The sequence below is a fragment of the Patagioenas fasciata genome, chromosome 1 (assembly GCF_037038585.1).
Source record: "Patagioenas fasciata isolate bPatFas1 chromosome 1, bPatFas1.hap1, whole genome shotgun sequence".
Classification (NCBI taxonomy): Eukaryota; Metazoa; Chordata; class Aves; order Columbiformes; family Columbidae; genus Patagioenas; species Patagioenas fasciata.
Window position 1 is genome coordinate 107,260,515 of NC_092520.1, and position 22,927 is coordinate 107,283,441.

The following is a 22,927-nucleotide window of genomic DNA, read 5'->3' on the forward strand; positions in this document are numbered from 1 at the left end:
TTATTTTCTCAGTATTAAATTTCACTTTCTAGATGAACATGTTAATTTATTATCACTGTGTTATTACCAGCTCCAAGAAGTGTCACATTTGAGGAACGGTTCCTTGAACTTTGCTAGATTTCCTTACCTGTTCATATCATCTAGATGTTCAGCAGCAAAATAAAAACTTTTGATCTTAGGATGGCAGGCTTTGAATGCACTGTAGAGGAAAAACATAATTATAAAAATGTGACGGCACAACGCTTTTTGATTAAAATGTAAGATAGTGTGGTCACCCAGGAATGAGATAGGTTCAGATTTCCTGAGTTGTTGGATGGCCCCACACAGTATACAAACATACAGCTTTTAGCATTGTCCCAGATTTCAGCAAGTAAAGTGCTCTTCAAATACTCCTTTCTAAACAATGCTTGATCCATAGGTGCATAAAGATTGTTCAATAATCACCTGCAGTGTACTATATTTGGATAAAGTTAACCAGTTAAGGATATAATTTTATCTATCAGGTAATTGGACTGATATATACCTATACGTGTAATTTTTTTTCTGAACAGAAAATTCACTGAACAATCCATTTGATACAACAGAAAAAGTCTCAGTCTCCCCAAGATCTTGACATTACCTTTAACTCTAATGACTGCATTTCAAACAGAAAAATGTGATGTACTGATTGACTTCTGAAAAGCTGTTATAAATCAACACTGTGTTCTTGAAGTCATTCTAAGCAATGGGCCATTACATCTCATCTTTTCTTTCCACCAAAGTAATCAACATGATTAGCCAAGAGAATTACTGCATTTCATACGTAATATGAAATAAATTACTAGAAAAAAAATTTAACTATGTTGGGTAACGATTTATGATGAAGTACTTGAAGATCCAGAAAATGCATGTGAAAGTAATTAATAATTTACAGTACAGAAGAAAAATTTTTGAGAATAGGCTGAAGGTCTCTCTTAAAATAAGAGCAAAAAATGCATAACAGTCCCAAAGAAAATAAGGAAAACTGCAAACACAGTACATGAAGAACATCATCACTTCCCTGAGATACAATAGATTTTATACATACATAAACATATAATAAAAAAACTCTCGCTCTCTCTAATCCATTGTGTCTCAGAAAAATGGTAATGATGTTCTTCATGCATATCATGCTTGCAATTTTCTTACATGTCTGTGCATGTGCATACATTTAAAAATATGAAGATAGGTTTTAAGAAACCAGGGATATGAAACTGATATCCAGGAAAGTTACTCTTAGTGAAGGTAACATAAAATTGAGACAAAAAGAATTCCTCTGACGCCTTGGAGCATGACACAATGTTATGCAATTGAAAGCAGATGTACAGTGACATCTGTTCAGTTTAGAAATATCAAGTTACTGAGACCCCAAACCTGACTTCTTAAAATTGTTGCAGCATCTGTTGTCTGGATTCTTAGAGTTTTTTTCTTTATCTACCACCCAAGCAAGGAATTTTAATAGCTACATTTTATGTTCTACTATCCCGTAGATACCAAATCGAGTAAAAAAACCCAATTTAAGCAGGGTGCAATTCTGAGAAATGAGCTAACTTTATGCTGCTGCCCCAACAAAAAAGAAAAAATGAAGCAATGTAGCCCAAGGACACAGGACAAAAAGCCCAAGCTGATGTATTATTATTTTTTTTTTTTTTAAATGCAGTTTCTATTTTCTGCCCTTTGAGACCATAAAGAAGGGCAGAGTTCATCCTGAAGAGATATGTAGACCAACCGATACCAGGTCAGTGTCTTCTTCAGAACTGTATGTACTAAAAATCATATCATTTTCCTTTTGCAATTGCTTTGCTGTACAAATTTCAGTGACTCTACAGTCTTGATAAACTTAAAAGAACAGTAAAAACCATTAGAAGGCAAGGCAAAAATTTTGAACAATAATTAATCTAAAAATACCTCTGGGGGATTATGTACATGTCACATTGCTACATATGTTTGAATCTGCATCTAAATAAGAAAAGGATTTGTGCAATGGCACAAAGCTGGATGGTATCACACACAGCTAGGTGAGAATAAAAGTTATTTGAGATCTTTAGGCCATACCTCAAAAATACAGCAAATATCTGGCATTCTTTGTTTGTTTGTTTTACTCTGCCTTAGGACTGATACACTGTGTCAGCAAACTTTGAGATGATGCTAACTAATTTGGAGTTACATTAAAGATCAATGTCTGGCCATGAACTTGGGGACTTTATTTAGTCTCTTTATTACGCTTAAAGCTCTTTACTGAGCTTGAAGGTATCACACACACACTGTCCAGCCACCAACAAAGAAACAAACAAAATAACCCCAAATCACAGAGGAAGCAGCAGAAGGAAGGAAAACTAGGAAAATAAAGGGTCAGAAGAAGACAAGCAGCCTTCTTGCTCTTAATTCATTTTGCACTAGTCAAGCACTGTGATCCATGATGAAGTAAGAGAAAACCTTCAGGAAAGACAGCACACAGAAACCACACTGAATTTGCGTGTTCTGTATAAGCTTATTCTGTGATACAACCAAGTGATCATTGAAATGCAGTCCATTATATCACTATTATAGGGCAAAAACCTTGTGCTTTGCTCTATGTTTTCTGTTGTATCACTGCATTCTTTTTGAGCATACTCACTATTTTTTGCGGCACTCACTGGCTCTGTCAATTTTAAATTCAGGTAGACTGATGAATCCTTCTGCCTTTTCATCCTGTAAAGATAGTTCTAGATATTACTTTTGTTAAAGTATCAGAAAAAAACCTTACCACATTGAAAACTTGAATATATTTTCAGTAGCTTGCTTCTTATATAAGGAATACTAATGTATACTCTGCTCTGGCAAACCTCCCACAGAAGTCACTGGGACTTTTGCCAAAGTAATAAGACAGATCCCTTGGTGTAAAATACAATTTTAAATACCCAGTTTTCTCAAACAATTTCACAGCTGAAGCAGCATTTGAAAAGGTACAAAATGACCAAAAGTATTCAGGCAATTAGTTATTGTAATTAGTTAATTTTGAGGGAAGATGTGACTAATTAGTATGGAGAAATGCAGCCTACAGAAATAGGGAAAAAAGCTATTTAAATGTGTGTTGTTTACCATCTTTATGTGATATCATAGCTAAGAGTAATGATATCTCTTCAGCTATGTTCGTCTCTCTCCAACATTCAAGAGAGAAGATACCTGACCTTCCTCCCCTCTCCTCTAAAGACTTGCACATAGTTTATTTCATGAGATATTCAGTCTTCCTTGACTTTTCATAATTTGAAAGCTGTTTTTATTTTAAGCCACTAATACACCAATAACACTGACTCTCTATTTAACTGCTCATAACTTCGCATAAGAAATTAGTACAGTATCATGAAAGTGAAGCTGCAGAAAACACATCTTTTTCTCAGAATGCCCATGGTTATTTATGCTACATACGCAGTCCATATGACTGTATCTTTTCTTAAAAGTAATGTAAGACACAAACAGCACATAAATCTGGAATTAGAGGTCTTCTGTGGAAGGTACAAGGCTGTAACAGGTTCTCCATCAGCAGGTATTTTAAAATCAAAAGGACACTGTTTAGAATAATTGTGCTATTTCTTTTTTGCGTTGTTGCATAAGGAAACAAAATTTTGGCAAGAGCACTGTTTGCTTTTCTGTCCATCCACCACTGAGGGTCTCCCTGTCAGCTTTTGAATCTGTTGGTGATTGCAGACACTTTGGTGAGGGAGCTGAGATTTCAAAAATAACTGAATCTTGGCAAGTCTTGGGGACACTTGGGATGGGGGTAGACAGAGGCACTCAGGCCACTGGCCTCTCCACAGGAACAATTCAGTGGTTCCATATGTTCCTTGGCCATGGCTGGTGACCAGTCATCGTACTTATAGATAGGAACTACCACCCTGACGAACACCTCCTAGTAGACCTTGTGGGGGGAGTATGGAGAGGAGGAAGTTAGGGTTACTGATCTGCAGCTGAGATCAAGGCACAAATGGGATGAGTCTGCGGGAAAATCGGTTTTGATAATGCTATTCATGAAATAACTTGCTTTCTGTCTATTTGAGGAAAAGTTGGGGATCACAATAGTTTAAAAAGGTTATGTATAAATGCTTGCAGTGGTTACAAAAGTCCAGAACTGAGTGCATCTACATATTTACTAATGAAACTAACCGGGTTTAAAATTAAGGTTTCCTAACTCACTGGCAAAAAGCTTTTTTGCTAAAACTGATATAAATAAACACATACTAATACAGAAACATGTTACATAATCAAAGCCGTACACAATTCAGTTGGGCTGCTCTGGTGTTCTTAAGTTCAACACATATGAGCACTGAAATCAGACTAAAAGCTACAAAGAAGGAATGACAGGAGGACATGACTGAGAAAACAAAAGCATCTTCCTTATTTGCCAGAGGTTTTGGTGATTACACTTGCACAGATAAACAAGCAACACCAGACAGCACATCATTAAAGTTTACACTTCCATGACTAAGCTGGAATGACAGGATTAAATACCTTCTCCCTTTCAAGGGTCTGAGGATAGATTTATTCTAAACTGGTGAGAGTAGGACAAATGAAAGTGTGTCATTTCTCCCTGTAATAAAAGGTGAATTTGAAGGACTAAATATCTCCAGACTGTAATGGTAATTTAGTCAGGCAGTTAATATTAATTTCTGTATGATTATTTGGGTGAATAAAGTTATTCAAATATATAAGCACTCAAAGCACTGGCTTCCCACTATCTCATGGCAACAGCACAACACAGGTTATTTGTGGAAACAAAGAGCACAGGTGCTTACCTCTTCATTGATGTACCAATATAGGGATGTATCCTTCAGGACAAACCAGTATTTTTTCCATTTCTGGGAGAAATAACTCTTGGCATCTTTCTTTTTCCAAAGCCAGCCTTCACAGTCTCCTCGACCAAGATCTTTACATGAAATGCGTCTTTTACTTTTACCAGGAATAGGAGCTGAAAATGACAACAAGTTGATAGCAAAGTGTTTGACTTGTCCACTAAATCAGTAAGACAGCTAGTCAGAAAGTGCTATATATTTGCTCAACAAAATTAATTGAAAATTTCAACTTCAATTTGCTACGACAAAACTTCTATTTCGACCACAAAATCTATGCCATGTACCATAAGCTGAAAGCCAAACCAAACCATGTTCAGCACCTCAAAGAGCCCATATTCTATGGATAACACAAAAAAATAAAGGCAACATGGAAAGAGAAGATATTACAGAGAAAAGGTTAGCTATTTAAAACTAAGAACAATGGTTATTTGTAATTTTCAACAAATTAATATTTCACATCAGATTAAAGTACACAGCATATAAATTCAGGTACTTTCACACTTGGCTGCCAGTTGTTCCATATTTTTGTGAAATACAACTGTGTAAGTACTCTATTGGTATTTCAAAAAAACCCTCTTTGCAGCACTTTTCGCAACTAAACATTTCCTACAGCCTTTGTACTTTGTAAATCAAAGGAGGAAAATTTTCTACTATATACATTACCTGACAGTTTAGGTAATGAGCAAGGGCTGCAGTAAGGCACTACATGCACACAGCTGGAAAAACCATCCTTGCCCCAAAGAGGAGAGAGTCTAAGTACCGCCAAAAAAAAAAGACAACAGTGGATATATGCAGGTAGAGGAGCATTAGGAAACTGTGACATCAGTATTGGACTAACACCTTCTCAACATGATCAACTGAACTAAACACTGGGTTAGAGCTAACAAGTTCTAGTTCCTCAGAAACTGCAATACCATAAACATTAAAGTTGGCAATTTCCTTCCTACCAATACGTGAAAACAAATTTAATTTTTACCTTTATTCTTCTTTTTACTTTTCTGCTGTAGAGAAGACTGCTGAAATGTCTACAAGAAAATCAAAACAGAAGAAGTGAAAATATAATGTTTATATTGAAGCACATCCTTATCGTAAAAGAAGTCTAATGTTGTGAATGCTGAAGTCATGACCAGGTAAGACCTTCAACCAACAGACTGCTAGGCCTAGGAAAAAAGGTAAGTTTAGTTCATATGTTCACAAGGTTGTAAAGCAAAATCACACAGTGAATGATCTTAAAACAGAGCACAAATTAGTTTGCCAAAACAACTGAAGTTTCTCTCTACAACAATCACTCCTCTCTCGTTTCATTAATAAGGAAGGAATGTCTCCCTTTGGTTAGAATGATAGTGAAGCTACACAGCTCTTGCATTGCTAATGGTCTAATTAAGGTCTTCCTGACACAAATATGGAAATACACAAATTAACAGACTGCCTAATGCAGCTATGAAGGCATTTATATGGTGGTCTTTAGAACATCAGATAATTTGCTCAGAAATGGGCCTAATATTTTTAGAGACAACAATGAAATTCTGCTAAATCACAACTGGGGAGAAGTCTCCCAAACAAATACTCTGAAATAGAAAACACTATTTTTTACCAGGTTTGACTGGAAATATTTCCCTCCAGTTGGTCCATGCCCATGAACTAACCTACTTCCTTGACAATGAGACAGGATGGAAGTTATTCCTTTACTTAAGATTCTAGCTTATTGAAATGACAACACATACTAACATATTTTACAGTAATTTCTATGAAAAAACTTTAACTTAGATAATCACCATCACTCCAGTGAATTAAAAAAATACGTAATTAATCAAAACTTTTAAAGACATGATTTTAGTTGTTTTGAATTTTAGTCTTCTGTAAAGATAGTCAAATGTATTAGTGATGAAACTGAGAAAACGCCATATTAGAGTGTCTGAGTGTTAAGACCTCTTATTTCTCCTTACTATGAATCAACACAAAAATCAAAACTTTTGTGCCACTTGTTAAGAATAAATCTAAGCAAAAGCACTGACAGCCCTGTGAGCCAAAATCCCGCTCCTAGCCGATAAGAGAAACCCTCAGCCAAGCTTACAAGACTCCCTTTTCAATTACAAGAGCTCCTTTTCATTTTTTCCTCCCCACTTCCTGCACACCTGAGCTCAGGTGTGGAAGGCTGAGGCTCCACTTCCAAGGGATGTTTCACCTCACCTGAGACATTCTCAAGCAGCAAATACTAACATGTTTGTGCAGATAAATTACCAGCAATACAATGAAAATTAAATGTAATATCAAAAATCAACTTAGTAGATGTGCTGATTGCTTGTAGGCTGCATCTGAAGAAAGCTACTCAACTGTACGGCCACCTCAGATGGTGAGAATAGGCCTCCACTGGGAAGACAACAGGAGCCCATTTGTTTTGATTCCCTGGATGTCATCCTTTTCTTTTGCTACTGGTGTCAATTCACTCAGCACCAGCTCTTGGCAAGCCAAGACAGCAGTGCCATCCCAGCTTACATCACATGGAATATTTCTACCTGTGTAGGACTAAGAGACATCTTTAGGGGCAGAAATGCGTAAATAACTCCCTCTTAGATGCTCTAAAAATCTTACCTAATTCAAAGTAGCTGAAAAAACACATAAACACAAACTCAAAACTTTAATACTTCTCAGTTAAAAAAGAGACCATTTCATTCTGCTGCTTGACTTTTCTGTACTAATATTTTCACAGTGCCAATACAGAAAAGGAAAACCTCTGCTTGGTTTTCTTTTAAGTGATTCTGAAAGTGTATGAGAACATGAAGAGCCTTCTCTTTAAATGTTTCAGTCGTAGACTGAACCTGCACAAGTGAGCTTGCACTTTTCAACTTCTGGGTCAGTTTTTGGGAAGAAAGGTTAATGAAGGGGTATCGGTTTTAAACAGGAAGGCAGCATGTAATTTAGACACCTAGCCATTTTTTCATACATTATGTCATATTGCAAAACAGAATGTTTTTATTTAATTCATTTATTATTCTAAATAAGCTCATTAAATTAAGGACACAATCTACAACTGAGTGAAGTCCTTTGGAACTGTTCAACTGACTTCAGTGGTTTTAGCTAATACTTTAATTTATTTTACATAGACTTCAGGCTTCAAGTTCGTTTATCCTGTGCAAAAACAGCACCGGCTATTTATTTTTTTTTTTTAACCGAGAAGATGTATAAGCAGTGTGCATTAGTCAATGTCATTCAGCTTCAAATCCACATCATGAACATTTCCAAAAAAAAAAAAACCAAGTAAGGATGAAATCTAAAAACACTTCTTCTGTTGTTTTTTTTTAGGAAATCATTGAATGCAATCTGCAGCCTCTTCCCAGTTATTAGATAATGCTTAATGCCATCTTCTCAATGCTGTTTAGAATCCCAGAACAATGAAGGAGGTCATGTCCTACCTCCTGCTTAAAGTAAACCCTGCTTTGAAGCCAATGCTGGGTCATGTTCTTTAAGGTCATCTCCAGCCTACAACCAGCTATCTCCAAGGAAGGAGACTCCACAACCTGTCCTAATATTGGCCACCATAATGTTTGCCCTTTTAAAGCTTAATTCTGTGATGTGCCAAATATAAAGATTTAATGTTATGAACCCTGCAAATATGTATTCACACCAAAGCCAGAAATTCAGTTATATTAAAGCAAGTTTGCTGCAAGATGCTGTTTAATCATCCACCCATGAGGCCAGATTTCAACATATGTTCACTGCATTTAGATTCTGACAAATCTTGAGCTGTGACAAACAGCTTTCATAAATATCTTGTCCCAGTTTCCAGGAAAACATCTTTCCTACTAATTCTGAGAGAAAGCACAAAATTAAATTAAACCAGCATTTTGTATTAAAGTTGTTAGTAACTCAAAATAATAAATAAAATAGAAATAAAATGGCCACTGAAAAGATTAATTAGATTAATATCTTAACCCAAATGAAAATTTGGCCTGGAGAAAATTTGCAACTGGTTAATAATATTCTGAATGATAGGCTTTCCAGTTGCCTAAAATACAATTAGAAAAACTTTCCATTATCTAGAAGCAAGGCATCAGCTGATGTCCAACATATATAAAAAAATCTCTTGAAAACCCTGACCCTCAGTTACTTGAACGCAATAATTTTCTCCTATCGTATGTGGTATTTTAGCTTTTTGAATTTAATAATATACTGAGACTAAACCCCCTAACAAATTCATATCTAAGTAGAATATCAAAGAAACATTTTAGGTATATATATGTTTGCCTTTGCTATCAGCAACCTCCAAAGCACATGTATTTAAAGAGAGACAAAACATGATCTATTACAGGGATTTTTGCCATTGTTCTTTTTTCTTTTTTTTCTTTTTTTTTTTTTTTTTTATTTTTAACAGTGGTACTAGCCTACATTTACCCCTATCTTTCTGAGGGCTTATCTGCACATCCAGTGGAGATTTCATTGTGCACGGGACAGCCATAACAGTTTCTCTCCCTGCCACTGTTCATTATTAAACCTGCTATGTGGGTTAAACTTACTTTCGCAGTCTTCAAAATGATTGACAGAGTTCTGAAAGCCCAGCAGAAGACTGCACAACTGTAAATAGCAATCTGCTATAGAGCATGTCTTTCCATGCTTTTAGGATGATAGAACAGAAAACTTCCAGGTGAAGATTTACACTAACAAAAGAGGTCACCAACAACCTATAACTGTATTTGTTCCTTTACTGAGAAAATAATCACATATAGTTGGTATAATCAACAATATTTGTATGCACATGATCATGCATCAGCATCTTTGTATGTACAACATTTTTCTTTTTTTCTAAGATCTAAAATAAATGCGATGTGTGACCACCTGAACATGATGTCCATGTCCAAAAACTAGCTTTATTCTAACAGTTACGTGAACCCCTTCATGGTTACAGTATTTGTAGGTCTACCAAAAAAAGACCATAACTGAAGTTTTCCTGAAGATCTGGATTTGCCCCAGCAATTAGTATGAAATTTGACAGCTCCTAAAATCCTATTTCATGAGCTCATTTGTTTCTTCACTTTTCAGAGATTTTGCACTTGCTCATTTTTGGAAAGCTGGAAGAGAAAACCAGGTTATGGAAATAATAACCTCCAATTCTTTTGCCCGAATTTGACTTCAGTCTGATGGGGAAAGAAAATGGCAGGTATCTTTATAGTTTTTCTGAGAGCTCAAGTCAAATCCAATTTTAATCAAGCTGCAAGATTAGAGCCTAAGGAACTATTTAGAGTCAGACAGTTCCCCTCTGTCACTATAAGATAACTTTGTCTAGTTTCAGCAGAGTAACTTGTAACATTTCTGATTACTGCAACTTTCTGGTGCAAATGGGAAAGCCAATACCTGGAAAAAATGAAAGCTAGAGCTGCTAATTATTTGATTGAGCTCTCACACTCAATACTTTCAGAACAACGGCAATGTTCTGTTTTCAGAGTTCCGATACACCACATATACATGTTTCTCTGCATTTGGTGTGTTAAGACCCAACATTTTGGAGCTAAAAAAAGAGTGAAAAGGGGGAAAAGGTCAAAGCTATTTATATTACATCGTCACACTACCCATCACTATAAAGAACTCTTGCTTAACGGTACTCGCAACAGATGGTTTTGCCAAAATCTTTTTTGTTTACCATCTTGTTTAGTCTCCATTAAGAGCTAATGGTAGTACTAATTATTTTCATGGGTATTTGTCAAAAATATAGTTTTCAAGGACTATGTTGAAAAGGTTTGATGAGATAAGACCTCTGGAAGCTCAGAAAGTTTGAAACCTTCATTCACAACACACAACTGTTTTGTTTATAGCAGGACCAGCTACTGACTTATGTTTAGCCCTCAAAATAAGCAAAACGATTACTGATATAGTCATCTAGGTCTTGAGGCTAGCTGAGTTCACATGGGGCATCTGCAAGGTAGTTTTTGGAACAAGAGCTGAAGCTGGGCTACACAGGACTTTATTGGCGTAGGAGAGAAGAGACAAGGCACGACTTGGAATCAGTTACCAGGGCTCAAGGTCAAAGGAAGCATCTATGGGTGAAATTGCACTCGAAAGGGAACCTACTAAAAAGCAGGATAAAGAAAGACTATGCTCTAAGGTACGATCCTGTTTAAAAAGGCAAAAACTTCACTGTCTTGTTTGAATAGTTTTGTGTGTTGTCTGGGGTTCAGAGACTGCTAATAGAATGACTATCTGCAAAAAATATCGCATGCTTGGCCTATCTGATTTTTCAGGTCATGCAGGGTGTTTTAGGAAACACTCTTGTTCAAGAGATACAAGTTTCCCCATCACAAAGCTAGAGGTAAAATGCCCGATGAGGGAAGGAGTTTTCAGGTTTGAAATCCTTCCTGGGAAGCTGGAAGTTCTTCTCTGCCATTGCATTTTCCTATAGGGAAGCTAACACAAAAACTCAAAGATTATTCCAAATCCTAATCTATTATCTTTTCTTCTTAGATTTTGCTGAATAATTGTACATTTTCTCTTTAATTCTGGATTTTGAACTTTGCATACATTCAACATTCTCTGATTTATCTGTGACTACAACTATTTTGTTGCCCAGAACCAGTACCAAGTAGCACTAAGTTGTGAATAAAGTATTTTTAACATGCTGCAAGAGTGCTAGTTTAAACAACCCTTCTCAAAGCAGGGCTTTGCTCTGGATAGGTAAAAGGCAAACACAGTAAATGGGATTGTTCATGTGAGAGAAAATCTAATACAAAATGACAGCAGTGAATTTATGAAAGCAGATCCAGAAATATTTCCTACGCTAAAGTCAGAGGCTGATGACAAAACAGTCATCATATGTGAGTAACTCATAAATCCATGGTGAGTTGGATGAAAAGAGATTTACAGACAAAGGATGCCACAGTTGATTAACAATGCCCTGAAACCTTCAGTTGTGCCTCTCAAAAGCAAAATTTCTTGAATCGTATCTTGATCTTTCGGTTCTTTGGTAAGAGATATTTCTGCTCTCCCTGCACAGTACTCTCTGCTCTTGAGCACACTCTATAATAAAAATATCATACCTGGAATTAAAAGGATAACATTCACTAATGTTCTAGCTAAGCTATTTAATGCTAGAACACAGAATGAACATTATACATGAACAGACATCTAAAAGTGAGCTTTTGTAGTATAAACAAAACAATGCCAACAGGTAAAGTAGAATCATTATACTAAATATCCTGTGGATATTTCTCTTTTAAATGGCAGGTACCTCAGGCAGAGAGAAACATGAATCACTTCTGTCAAATGGGTTGTGAGAGGCACAGACAAATTAACAGTCACTGGAAGAACAGCTCCCAAAATTCGTGGCTTGATATGTTATCCTATAGGTGTATATTCCCCCTTCTCCCTCAGTTTAGCCTTTTCAGAACTATAAAAATGTGTTTCAATACTAAGACCAAATGAATGTATATTTGGCAGCAGCCAAAAAGACAATTTCAGAAAACATAATTTGCTACATCTACCTGACAACTGATGGCCCTGTTCCTGCTCCTTTTCTCCTTCCCCCCTGCCACAGTAGCTTTATTAAAGGTTTCTAGGAAGTACAAGATATACAGTCCATAGCTATGCCTTCTATCATGCATGGTCACCGCTTTAACTGGGTTCCTGTATTTTTGGAGCTCTGCCCATGAATTCACAATGCATACATTTTGTTAGTGACCACAAGGATAAAGAAACAGTGTGTGTCTCAAGAGGAATATACTAAGAACTTTTTACTGTAAAAAATGTACCTTTAGACCTTGAAGATGTCCACTTTGTAGCTGCTTCTGTTGCAGGCAATGAATACATTACCTGTGCAGGATGCTCTCCTTATTACATAGTCAACAGGGGTTGATAACATCAAAGATGTCTAATCTTTTCATATAACTGTTCTACGGCTGCTTATGCAAGAAGAATATACTAGCTAGTGACAGAACTGTCATTGTCTGAAACATGATAGCAAGCACAGCTTTTCTGGTTAGGGATTCGGTCTCCTAACCCTAAACTTTTTCTTGTAATTTGGGGGAAGGGCCTCTGTGACAAATGTTGCATTAGCTGGAGGCAAATTTGAAGTTGCACAAGGTAGTGCAAATTGTTTGTGCAAAGTCGTTAGCATAATGCGTGCAAAACTTAGGAAAATGAAAACATTTTTAAATCTCCAAGCCATGTTGAGAAAATAATAAGCAGTCGTCCTGCTTTCCATGACCAGGGAAAGATTTTCCTTCTTAGCCATTAAGTCACAGGACTTGATTGAAATACTGAAGCAGTAAAACTTCTGGACAATATCAAATTTAAATGAGAGTTCTCATATTCCCCCACTATCTTTTTGACTGACAGAACAAGGACTGCAGCACTGTCATAGCCGCCTGAAACAAATGAGGATAAAAAGTTAAACTAGACAAGTGCTGTTCATTAGAATAATTTATTCTGAGATCATTCTGCTGCTCTACATCTACTCTGAAACATGTAATTTTTGGTACCTCCCACACTGCTTTTATTGACACTAAGTAATCTAAGAGAGAAAGGGAGGTTCAAAAAACTATATGTAGTCTATAACGGCAAAAGTACAAGATGCATCAGTTGTTCCATCACTGTGTATATTTCAGCTGCATTTATTTAAAGAAGAAAAAGAAACTAAATTATCACCCATTACAAAATATTATTTAACCCTTCATTTTGATTTCTACCCCAGTGCAATTCCCAGATTCATCTCTTACTGAAGAGAATAGACTAGCCAGAGAACCTCAAAATGGGTGAGGCAGGAGGGCACCTCTGGAGATTGTCTCATCCAAGCTGTTACTCAAAGTAGGGTCAACTAGAGCACGTTGCTCAGGGCTGTGTCCAGTTGGGTTTTTAATATCTCCAAAGATGGAGACTCTGCAAACTCTATGGGCAACCTGCTCCAGTTAAACCATCTTCACAGTAAAAGTAGTTTTTAACAATGTTTACATGGAATTTCCTGCATTCAATGTACATCCATTGCCTCTTCTCCTTTCACAAGGTATCACTGAGACGAGTCACCCCATACGCACCCCAGAAGCCTTGTGGATTGCTTGTGCCCTGCTCTGTTGCCCCTGCAACAGATACAACAGTCAAACAAACCTCTTTCAAATCATGCAATTTCCTCCAGGAAAAATCTGGTTTTGCTTAGAAAATTTCTGTCTTATTCATGGGAAAGGTAGGCCCTCCATATGTTTAGCTAAACACTAAACCAATAAGGCTACCCAAGCAGATTTAAGAAACTTATTCTGCAAGTGATCTGTGTTAGATCAGAGAGGTGGTCTGTGGCACATCACCCTCTGGGAAGAAAACTTAAACTACTGTAAAACCTCAAAGAAGTCAAGCCCAGGGCATTCACAAAATCTTGCATCAGACCCATGATCATTCTAGATGAAAAATCAGTAGCTTAAAATAAAGGTCCCATGTTCCCCTACAACACCTAGGTGTTTGCTTATGATGAAAATCACATGCATGGGTCTTTTTGTAGGAGCAGTCAATAACGCTTCCAGTTGTGTCCCTCAGTATGATTTCTTTCCTATTGCTCAGTGTGGCTGAGTGCAGGGGATGTAGGTGCTCTGTAACGAATGAAGGCAGAACTGAGTAAAGAGATTTTTGCCTTAAGGAAGAGATATTCTTGCAAGCTATTCTCTGTTAGCACTCGGGCATAATATTCTTTCAGTGAGAGAAATAGAAAACTCATTCTGACTTTCAAAATACTAAGTTTTTGGTGAAAAATCAAAAAAACAGAAAATTGTGCTTTTCTGGAACTAGGGAGTTTACAAAGGCTGTGGTGCAAACAGGAAATCAGTGCACAGTTGTGTGTGAAAGAAGCAGTCTTAGCAAAGGAGATGCACAAAACAAAGTACAGCCATCAAAATGCTTTCCTTCCTCATCTCTAGAAGGCAAAACATAAAAATCCAACTTTTCTTTTTTAAGTAGTACTATTCATCAGGAGAAACACTTATCTACTGGACATGTCCTTACTATAATTTCCAAGGCTTGGAGATTTCTCTCCATTTGTACCCTTCAGGACTAAAATGGCATTTTCAAAATATAATGCTTTGTGCCTCTTTATCATTGTACCATGCTACCAGAAAAGGCTTGCAGCAACAGCTGTAGTAATAGTTACATATCAGGGCTGAATACGGGTAGCTCTTGACTACAAGAAATAACAGGGTCTTGAACAGAGGGGAAGTTTTCATGGGGAAATAAGGGAAAGGGCATTTGTACCTCAGCCATTATACATTCTGTTAAAATTTGTACCAAACACTTCCATTGCACCTATGAATTAAGGTAGAAAAAGAACAGTTCATTCCAGGGTAGAAGTCACATTACTTGCTAGAATTTAGTGAAATTTCCTCTGAGCATAAGATGAAATAGCATGTCTCAGAAGGTGGGGAAACATAACATTTGGTCTTTTTAATTCTGTGTTGGTTATGGTGACCTTAGGGGTACAAACTGGCTTACAAAATTATTTTTACCATTCTAAAGTCAGAATTCTGTAGTGTTACACATACTGTCTACTTGGATTAATCTGAAAGCAAAGGGACATACTTGAGAAATGGACAACAAGCAGTTATCACTATATGAAAAACAGGAGGGTTTTTCCTTCACAATACAGCAGCAGAGGTGGATTGGCTGACTCAGAGATCAGGCGCTAAGCAACAAGCACTTCTTTCCAGTACAATAGAAACACCTCATAAAACAGCTTCTGTTCTGCAGCCGCACTGCTGCAAAGAGCCATTTTCCTCCCAGGTGCAAGCATACAATCTTCCACATTATGGGTCAGCAATAGGTTTGAGGAGCCACTGCCATGGAAGCGGGGCAGAGGAATGGGGCAGAGACTCCTGCAGAGTCAAAACCACTGCTTTGAAAAGATCACTTGTTCAGAAACAATTGTGCTGTTTGTCAAAGTCTTTTGATAAGACAGTACTCTGAAATGGGCATCTGCCCCCTTTAACCCAAACATTTTCACCACTAGTACAAGTTCTACAGAACATGAAATTTCATTACATGTGCCAGATGGTGTCCTCACTTCGCAGCTTTCATAGTCCTGGTACCTTCCTTTTCCTTGTGCAGAAAGAAATAGCGAGAGGAGCCAGTCGAGAAGTCAAGACCCAGCTCTAAGGTCTCATAGATGTGACAGTTCCCACCATATTGCAGTGACAACTTATGCCAAGTCCCCTCTGTGCAATGCCTGACATATGCTTCTCTGCTACAATATTCTGTGCTTAATCTCTTCCTTATTAAATGGGAATAAGTTATTCTACCTTAAAAAAAAAAAAATCTCTCAGCTGTGCTATTGTGAATGTACCAGCTATAGGTAACATAGGTTACTGGTGTACAAACAATGTTAATACCTACAAAGGCAAATGTCCTTTATCAGGTAATGAAAGCAGGATATAACCAGGAGTGATTAAATGAAATAGATAACAGAAAAAATACAGAATGGGGATGTGAAAGGAAATTGGGAAATGTTCTGAGCTGGGAGATTTATTAGTCTATAGATCTACATCTCTTGACAATATAAAATTACACTTTCTGAGCATTATATCATATGCAGTAGGGAATAAATCTAGACTGGCAGAGCTGGACTAGATGACCTTTACTGTAACACTCTCATTTTTAAAGAATTCCCCAGCTTCGTCATGGAAAGAAATTATATGTGGCCATTTTTTACCTCATGCTCAGGCTTGAAAGAAGGTAATAGAGAAAGTTTAAAATAAAAATTTTCCACAAAAAAACTCCAACTGTGCTTCATGGTGGCCCCCTCCAAAATCTCACCTCATATCTAGAGCATCTTGTTTTGCTGCAATAGTTAACTCTGGATTTTAATAGAAAATGCCAGGGTATATAGAAATAGATGTAAAATCTCCCACATACAATACCTTCAAATTTCATTTTGGCAACTGCTTCCCCAATAAGAGAAAATTCATAGTATTAACTGCTGCTTTAAAAGAGAAGCAATGCAGATGTGAAAATATTCTCTCATCTGTGATAGAAATAATAATGCAGGTCTCATTCTATATAATTAAATGAACTTAGTAGTTCCTCTTCGGGAGACAAAATACTATTATTATTTCACAAAATTTATGCTTAACCAGAACTCAAGTATAAATCTGCATATGCACATCCACTCTCTTCAGTTTTTAGTTTAAAGGACTGAGAATCTAGAACTGGTAGAACGAATGTGAGATTACTGAGGCACTTTCACAAGATGATTTTAGCTAAACAGCAATGATACAACAGCAACTATGCCTTCAATTCAGGCAAGTTACTCTCCTCTTGGTTACCGCTGGAATCACTGTTTTATCGTTCACCATCTGCAGTGCAGCAGGTTGGGAACGAGCTTGTGCACTCTCCATCCATCTCAGGAGGTTTTCAACACCCAACTAGGCAAAGTCCTGAGATGCCTTGTCTGACCTCAGAGCTGGCCTTGCTTTGAGCCAACACCAGAGTAGAGACCTCCTGCCGTCCCTCCTAATCCGAATTATGCTAGTAAGCCTATGCACTTTATGCTGGTTTCTGAGGTTTTTGTTTGTTTGTTTTTCTATAGGAAATTCATTAGGAGTGATGCCTTTCTCTTGCTGGGATGCTAATCATAATTTTGTTCTCTTTCCTGCCCTCTGTCCAACTTTTTTCTTGGAATTATGACGACTGGCCCTCCATTCACCCAGTTTGCCACTTCTTACTGGTCCCATCATTACTAACAGCAATTCATACCATGTTTGAATGTGGAATTTAATGCATATCTGAATAGGATTAAATGAAGGTGATTAACTGCAATAGCCAAGGACTAGACCCAGGAGGCCTCTCTATTCCTCTATGTTGACTGCGTTAGTCTAAAAATAATACAATTTCCTCTTCCATTAGGAAGGAATTTATATGCTGTTTCTCTCTTGTCTTCTATCTCTGAAATGTAATTTATTTTGGACCAGATTTTTATCAAACTCAGATGGAATACCTAGATTTACCTTTTAGAACAACAATCTTATGCCTGTCCCAATTACTTTCAGTTGTGACAAGTACCTTATGGAGTAAGGCATATTTTGTTTATTGGTTAACTGTTTCACCCTTTTCTTCGTTTTACGGGCCACACAATTCACTTATGGCCTAGAAGAAGTTCCTACACTGATTTCAAGAATGTTTTTCAACTACTATTTTTATTACACATTTTGTGCTTGTTAAATTCATGAAGTGCTGCATTCAAAGGAAGGAATACATACAGGATAATTTAGAGAGATTTCTTTTTCGAGTGAGGAAGGTGGCCAAGGGCTGGAATCACTATTCCATCTTGAGAACGCGTGAGATGCTGTCTGAATCAGATACATAAAACCAAAAGTCTGCAACTGAAAGAAACCAAACATGTGCCAAAGCTGACTATGGGCAATGTGATTGGGTGATTGTGGCTGTGGGACACAACAGTGTTTCAGATTCATGAAAGCACTAGGTAGGAATTTCCAGTTGTGTTTCTTCCTCTTACCCATCTACCCCTTACTGAATTTTTAAGTTTTGGTTCTTTCCAGTTATCTCTTAGAGCAAATGACCTTCTGTAACAGAACTATACTAGAGGAAGCTGACTAGAGAAAAGTAAACAAGCTAGGTGCTCATGATGCCTTCAGAGTGAAATTGAATATTCTACTCTGCATTGCATTATATGAAACATTTTACCAGTGTTTTTCCTTTGAATAGACTTCGAGTGTTTTAAAAGAATTCCAAACCAGATTATTCTACAACTTCATAAGCCTATTCATCTCTGTTTCTACTACAGAATGGTGAGCTTCTTCCATTTACACACACATGGATCTAAATATCATCACAGCCTCCTGTCCTTGTTACATGCTCATTGACGGGAAAATGAACAAGGACTTGAAGTGACAAACAAGCCAAAGTGCTCTCCTACATCCCCATATGGCTACAAAACTAAGGTGAGATACGATCAGTGTAACCTACAGAAGAAAGGGATATCACACATGCTCCAGTTACCTGCAGAGGATATCCCACTGTTTAACTTTTACCAGAGCCGAGCTATGCTGGACTTTCATAAACATACAAGTACTTGAGAAGAATCCAGGGCATCACAGCGGTTCAGACTATTGGACCTGCTATACTGAGGTTCCCAGGAGTCTGCTTAGAGTCCAGACCGAGAGTGCTATTTTTGAAAAGGCCTGACATTGTGAAGAATGACAATTTTTTTCACTTGTGAAATTTCAATAGTTTATATGCTACTTTCAGTTGAGGTTTGTGTTTTCCACCTTTACAGTGGTAGCTAGCGCATGCACAATTATATTTAGACTGTAATCTTCAAGAAGGAGTTTAAAATTCCTTTGCTGATGATTGATGCCTGTAAGTCTATAATAATTCTGCAAGCTTCAGTATTATTTTAACACAAATATTTAAATGGAGATGAAAGACCATAGAGAAGAAGCAATACTAATTCAAGTGTTAACAAAAACCATGGAAATACTTACAGAAAATACTTTTCACTATGCACTTAGGTTAAACTGCTAGACTTTTATTCTATAGTAATTACAAGTCTAACTATAGACAATTGTGAAAACAGGGAGAAAAAAAAGGAAAAGGGAGCCTTCATATTTAAATACTGCCATAGTTGGACTTCAAACATTTTCAAGAAGAAAATGTACAAACTCCATCTGTTGTAATGGTACAATGACATTCTAGATTTCAGACACCTACTTAAAATCTGTGAAATTGATTTTCATTTTTTACTCTACTGACTTCTTTTTGTTTAATTACAAATATCCATAACAAAAATTCACCAAACAGAAATGCTTTAAATACTGTGATGCTTACAACTGTAATAACTTGCTAGTGTTTCTGTGGAGTGGTTTTTAGTTTGTTTGTTTGTTTTTGTTGTTTGCTTGGTTTTGGTAAATAGTTTTCCAGTATATAGTGCATATTAGATGCGATTTCTATTCAGAAGATTTTTGCAAAAATTGATGGGTAGCTTGGTCAAAAGTTTATCAGGAAAATAATATTAATATGTTCTGCACTGTCTTAAATGCTAGTTACTGAGTACTACAATTATAAGGTTTCATAAATACATGCCTATTAGATTCAAGAATTTTCATTTAAAATGTAAATCCTTTATGTTAAAGTACCTTGTCTTTTTCTTTCATTTCAGCTTTTCATCAGAGAAGAATAGGAGGAGTATGAGAAACTCAACCACTTAAGTAGAGTTAGACTTCAAAGTGTTCAAAATCACGAGCTTTTGGTAAATTCTCTGCATTGAGAATATCTAAATTCATAGGTTTTAATTAGAACTTTTAAAAAGCATTTTCTTGTATTTTTCTCTGTGGAGGGGTGGGTGAGAGGCAAGAAATATCTGGAAATATGCAGCATTTAAGTAGAAAAAGTTACTGTCTTAAAAAAAAGTTACTTCTTAAAAGTTACTGTCTCCTTTCCAATTTATCTTATCAGCTAAATATTTATTTTTGCAATAGGTCCACAAGCAAATCTTCTTCACTTAAAGTACATTCAGCAAAATCACTGTTGCAACCAATTGAACTTTGCTTGCCCAGACGGATATGGACCCACCAGCTCTGCTGAGCAATCCCACTGAGCTGAACCAGTACAATAATCTCACGAGGACTGGCAGAGAGAAACAGCTGAAATTAAAACCTTGGCCAAATCCCTCATCATCGCTGCCTCAGTGTCCTCACTGGCAGAGTGGAATGGAGAGTGCTTGGCTCTCTGTAGGTGCTCACTGCAGCAAATACTGAAATTAATTATGTGAGTTAAAAGTCGCTGTGCTGCACTCCAACCACATGGGTAGTTATACATTGTTAAAGAGGAAAAAAATAAGTTTGCCAAAGGTGCAGCAACTTCATTAAATTTGCAGAACCCCCCCCCCACCCAACTGATAGCTTTTATTTTATTCCTCCCTTATTTAAAGTAAAACATTAAAGACAGTGCATGTGTACGTAGCTACACACGTAGATTCAGCAAAATCCCTAGGGAACAAAGCCCTTGTTTCTTTCCTGCATTCGTTCCTGAGCCACCTGTTTCAGATGAAAGAACTTTAAGTAGTATATCTTGCTATTAAACTTACTTTATTTTCAAATACAATTAAAATGACCAATATAACAAACGTAATTAATTAAACAATTTTAAATAGGCTGGTTATCAGCAAAGTGAAAGGCTGTTACTCTTGTCACTTTTGCTATGACAAGCAAGTCATTAGGTCTTGCTAAATACGTACGAACAAGTGAGCACACACTGGAAAAGGCAAAGGGATAGGAGACAGAAAGGGAAAAGGAGTAAGGTCAATAATAAAGTTTATTGCCATAGGTTTGGAAACAGATGTAAGCAAAGTTGCCTTTTCTTGCATAACTCCCTACTATATACAATAGGCTGCAACCTTTTCTTTCCATAGTCCTGCGGTTTCAAGACTAAAGTTGTATTGATTCAGACAGAAGCACATTATTATTAACCTGATGCAGAACTTCTTTTGACGCCTGACACTATCTCTCTCTTAAATAATCACATTGTTTTCCTGCAGTGAAAACAAAGCACAATGTACCAAGGAAATTTCTACACAGAATAACATAATGAACTTTAAAAACTATAATCATGTGTCAGAGCTTTCATGTCTTGTCCCCCAAAGGTCCAAGACAATTTTAACTGCAGCATTTTATATCTACAGTAATAGATCACATTGAACACCTGCTCGCACAGCAGATTAGCAACAGCTCGAACAGTTTGCCTTGGCTTAATAAAAACATTAACGCTCTGTGTTGGTATTTCTTTTGCAATACTGAGGAAAAAAAAACAGAATGCAAAACCAACAATTTGGCTAGAAATTAATGAATGGTGGAAACACTTTCTGGAACAGGAAACAAAACAAAGCAAAGCAGTGAAGAGACCATGTATGTGAGGATTAAAAAAATACTATAAGTGGATACAAGAGATGGTTACTTCAGAGACATAACACAAACTCATTTGTCTTTCACTATTATATTAGCTATCAAATCGGTTATGTTCAGTGGACACAAATAAACACTGTTCACTTCTCAAGGCCATAACTGAAATGTTCCCTTGACCACACAGTTTTTGATTGTAACGGCAGGTCAACAACATAAACACAATTCTTAAACCCAGTGATTTTATGCAAATTTAGTATACTGACAGTCACAAAAATGCTGGACTGCCATATTCTTGTGATCACTTTGGAATATAACAATTTGAATCTGACGGCATTTTTCAGAATAACTTTGAGCAAAGAAACAGCAACAACACACTTCTAAATTACCATGGTATTTTTTTAACGCCATCCACATTGTTTACAGGGCAAAATCATACTATTTCCATTGTGGTAATTTAATTCATCAGTATACTTTTTTGATCAAATAATTGTCTTTTCTATGGAGCCATGTATAAAAGCAGTAGAGTCAAGGAGTTGAAGTCAGCATAATTGTAAAAGCTGCTTTCCTGCAGAAAACCTTCACAGTGAAACGGTAATCAAGATGCAGAAGTCAATGGCTGCAAAATGCAAAAGGAAAGAGGACTCCAATTGTAAGGGGAATTAATCATTAACTAGTGGGATGTATTCTCAGTCCAAAATTATTTAACATATGCATCAATGGCTTCAAAAAAGAATGAAAACATCATTGAATAAAGGTAACACAGAAACGAAGGGCAGTGAATGATGTGAGAGATGAATGCTGAGTGAACAGTATGGTTTCTGTTCCAGGGGGTTCAGAAAGGAAGGAAAAGAAAATAGAGGAAAAAATAAATAGAAAGGATTTTTTAAATTATTATTTCACAGAATTTACATATTAAAAAGATAATTTCAAAACAAGGGGTTTGGTAGTTTCGTTCCATAGCAGATCCCAGATACCTGGACCTTCAAATACTCCATGTTATGGACTCAGGAATCAAAAAGGCAAAATTGAGGGCCCAGAGCCCTTACTCTATGGTATTTAACACTTAGGGTTGCTTCAGCAAAATAGATTATTTAGCAAGCACATCCAACAAGTCGTATGTTTCAACATGGCCAACAATACACCATGTTACCTATTTAAGAATAAAGAATGCAAGATAGAAATTAGACTGGGAATACTGGTCTTGCAAAT

The 22,927-nt window shown here is 36.7% G+C and overlaps 1 protein-coding gene across 7 annotated transcripts in view; it reads right to left on the reverse strand.

Annotated features, from left to right (window-relative positions):
• The window catches only part of CNKSR2 (connector enhancer of kinase suppressor of Ras 2), a 216,539-nt gene that overhangs the window by 54,312 nt on the left and 139,300 nt on the right, over window positions 1-22,927 (reverse strand). For all 7 annotated transcript variants that reach the window (XM_071812397.1, XM_071812401.1, XM_065858558.2 and 4 more), the window contains 4 exons: window positions 5,824-5,872; window positions 4,791-4,963; window positions 2,636-2,709; window positions 128-199 (listed from right to left, as the gene is read on the reverse strand). In XM_071812397.1, the coding sequence (XP_071668498.1) occupies window positions 128-199; window positions 2,636-2,709; window positions 4,791-4,963; window positions 5,824-5,872 (368 nt within the window). The remainder of the gene's footprint in view (window positions 1-127; window positions 200-2,635; window positions 2,710-4,790; window positions 4,964-5,823; window positions 5,873-22,927) is intronic.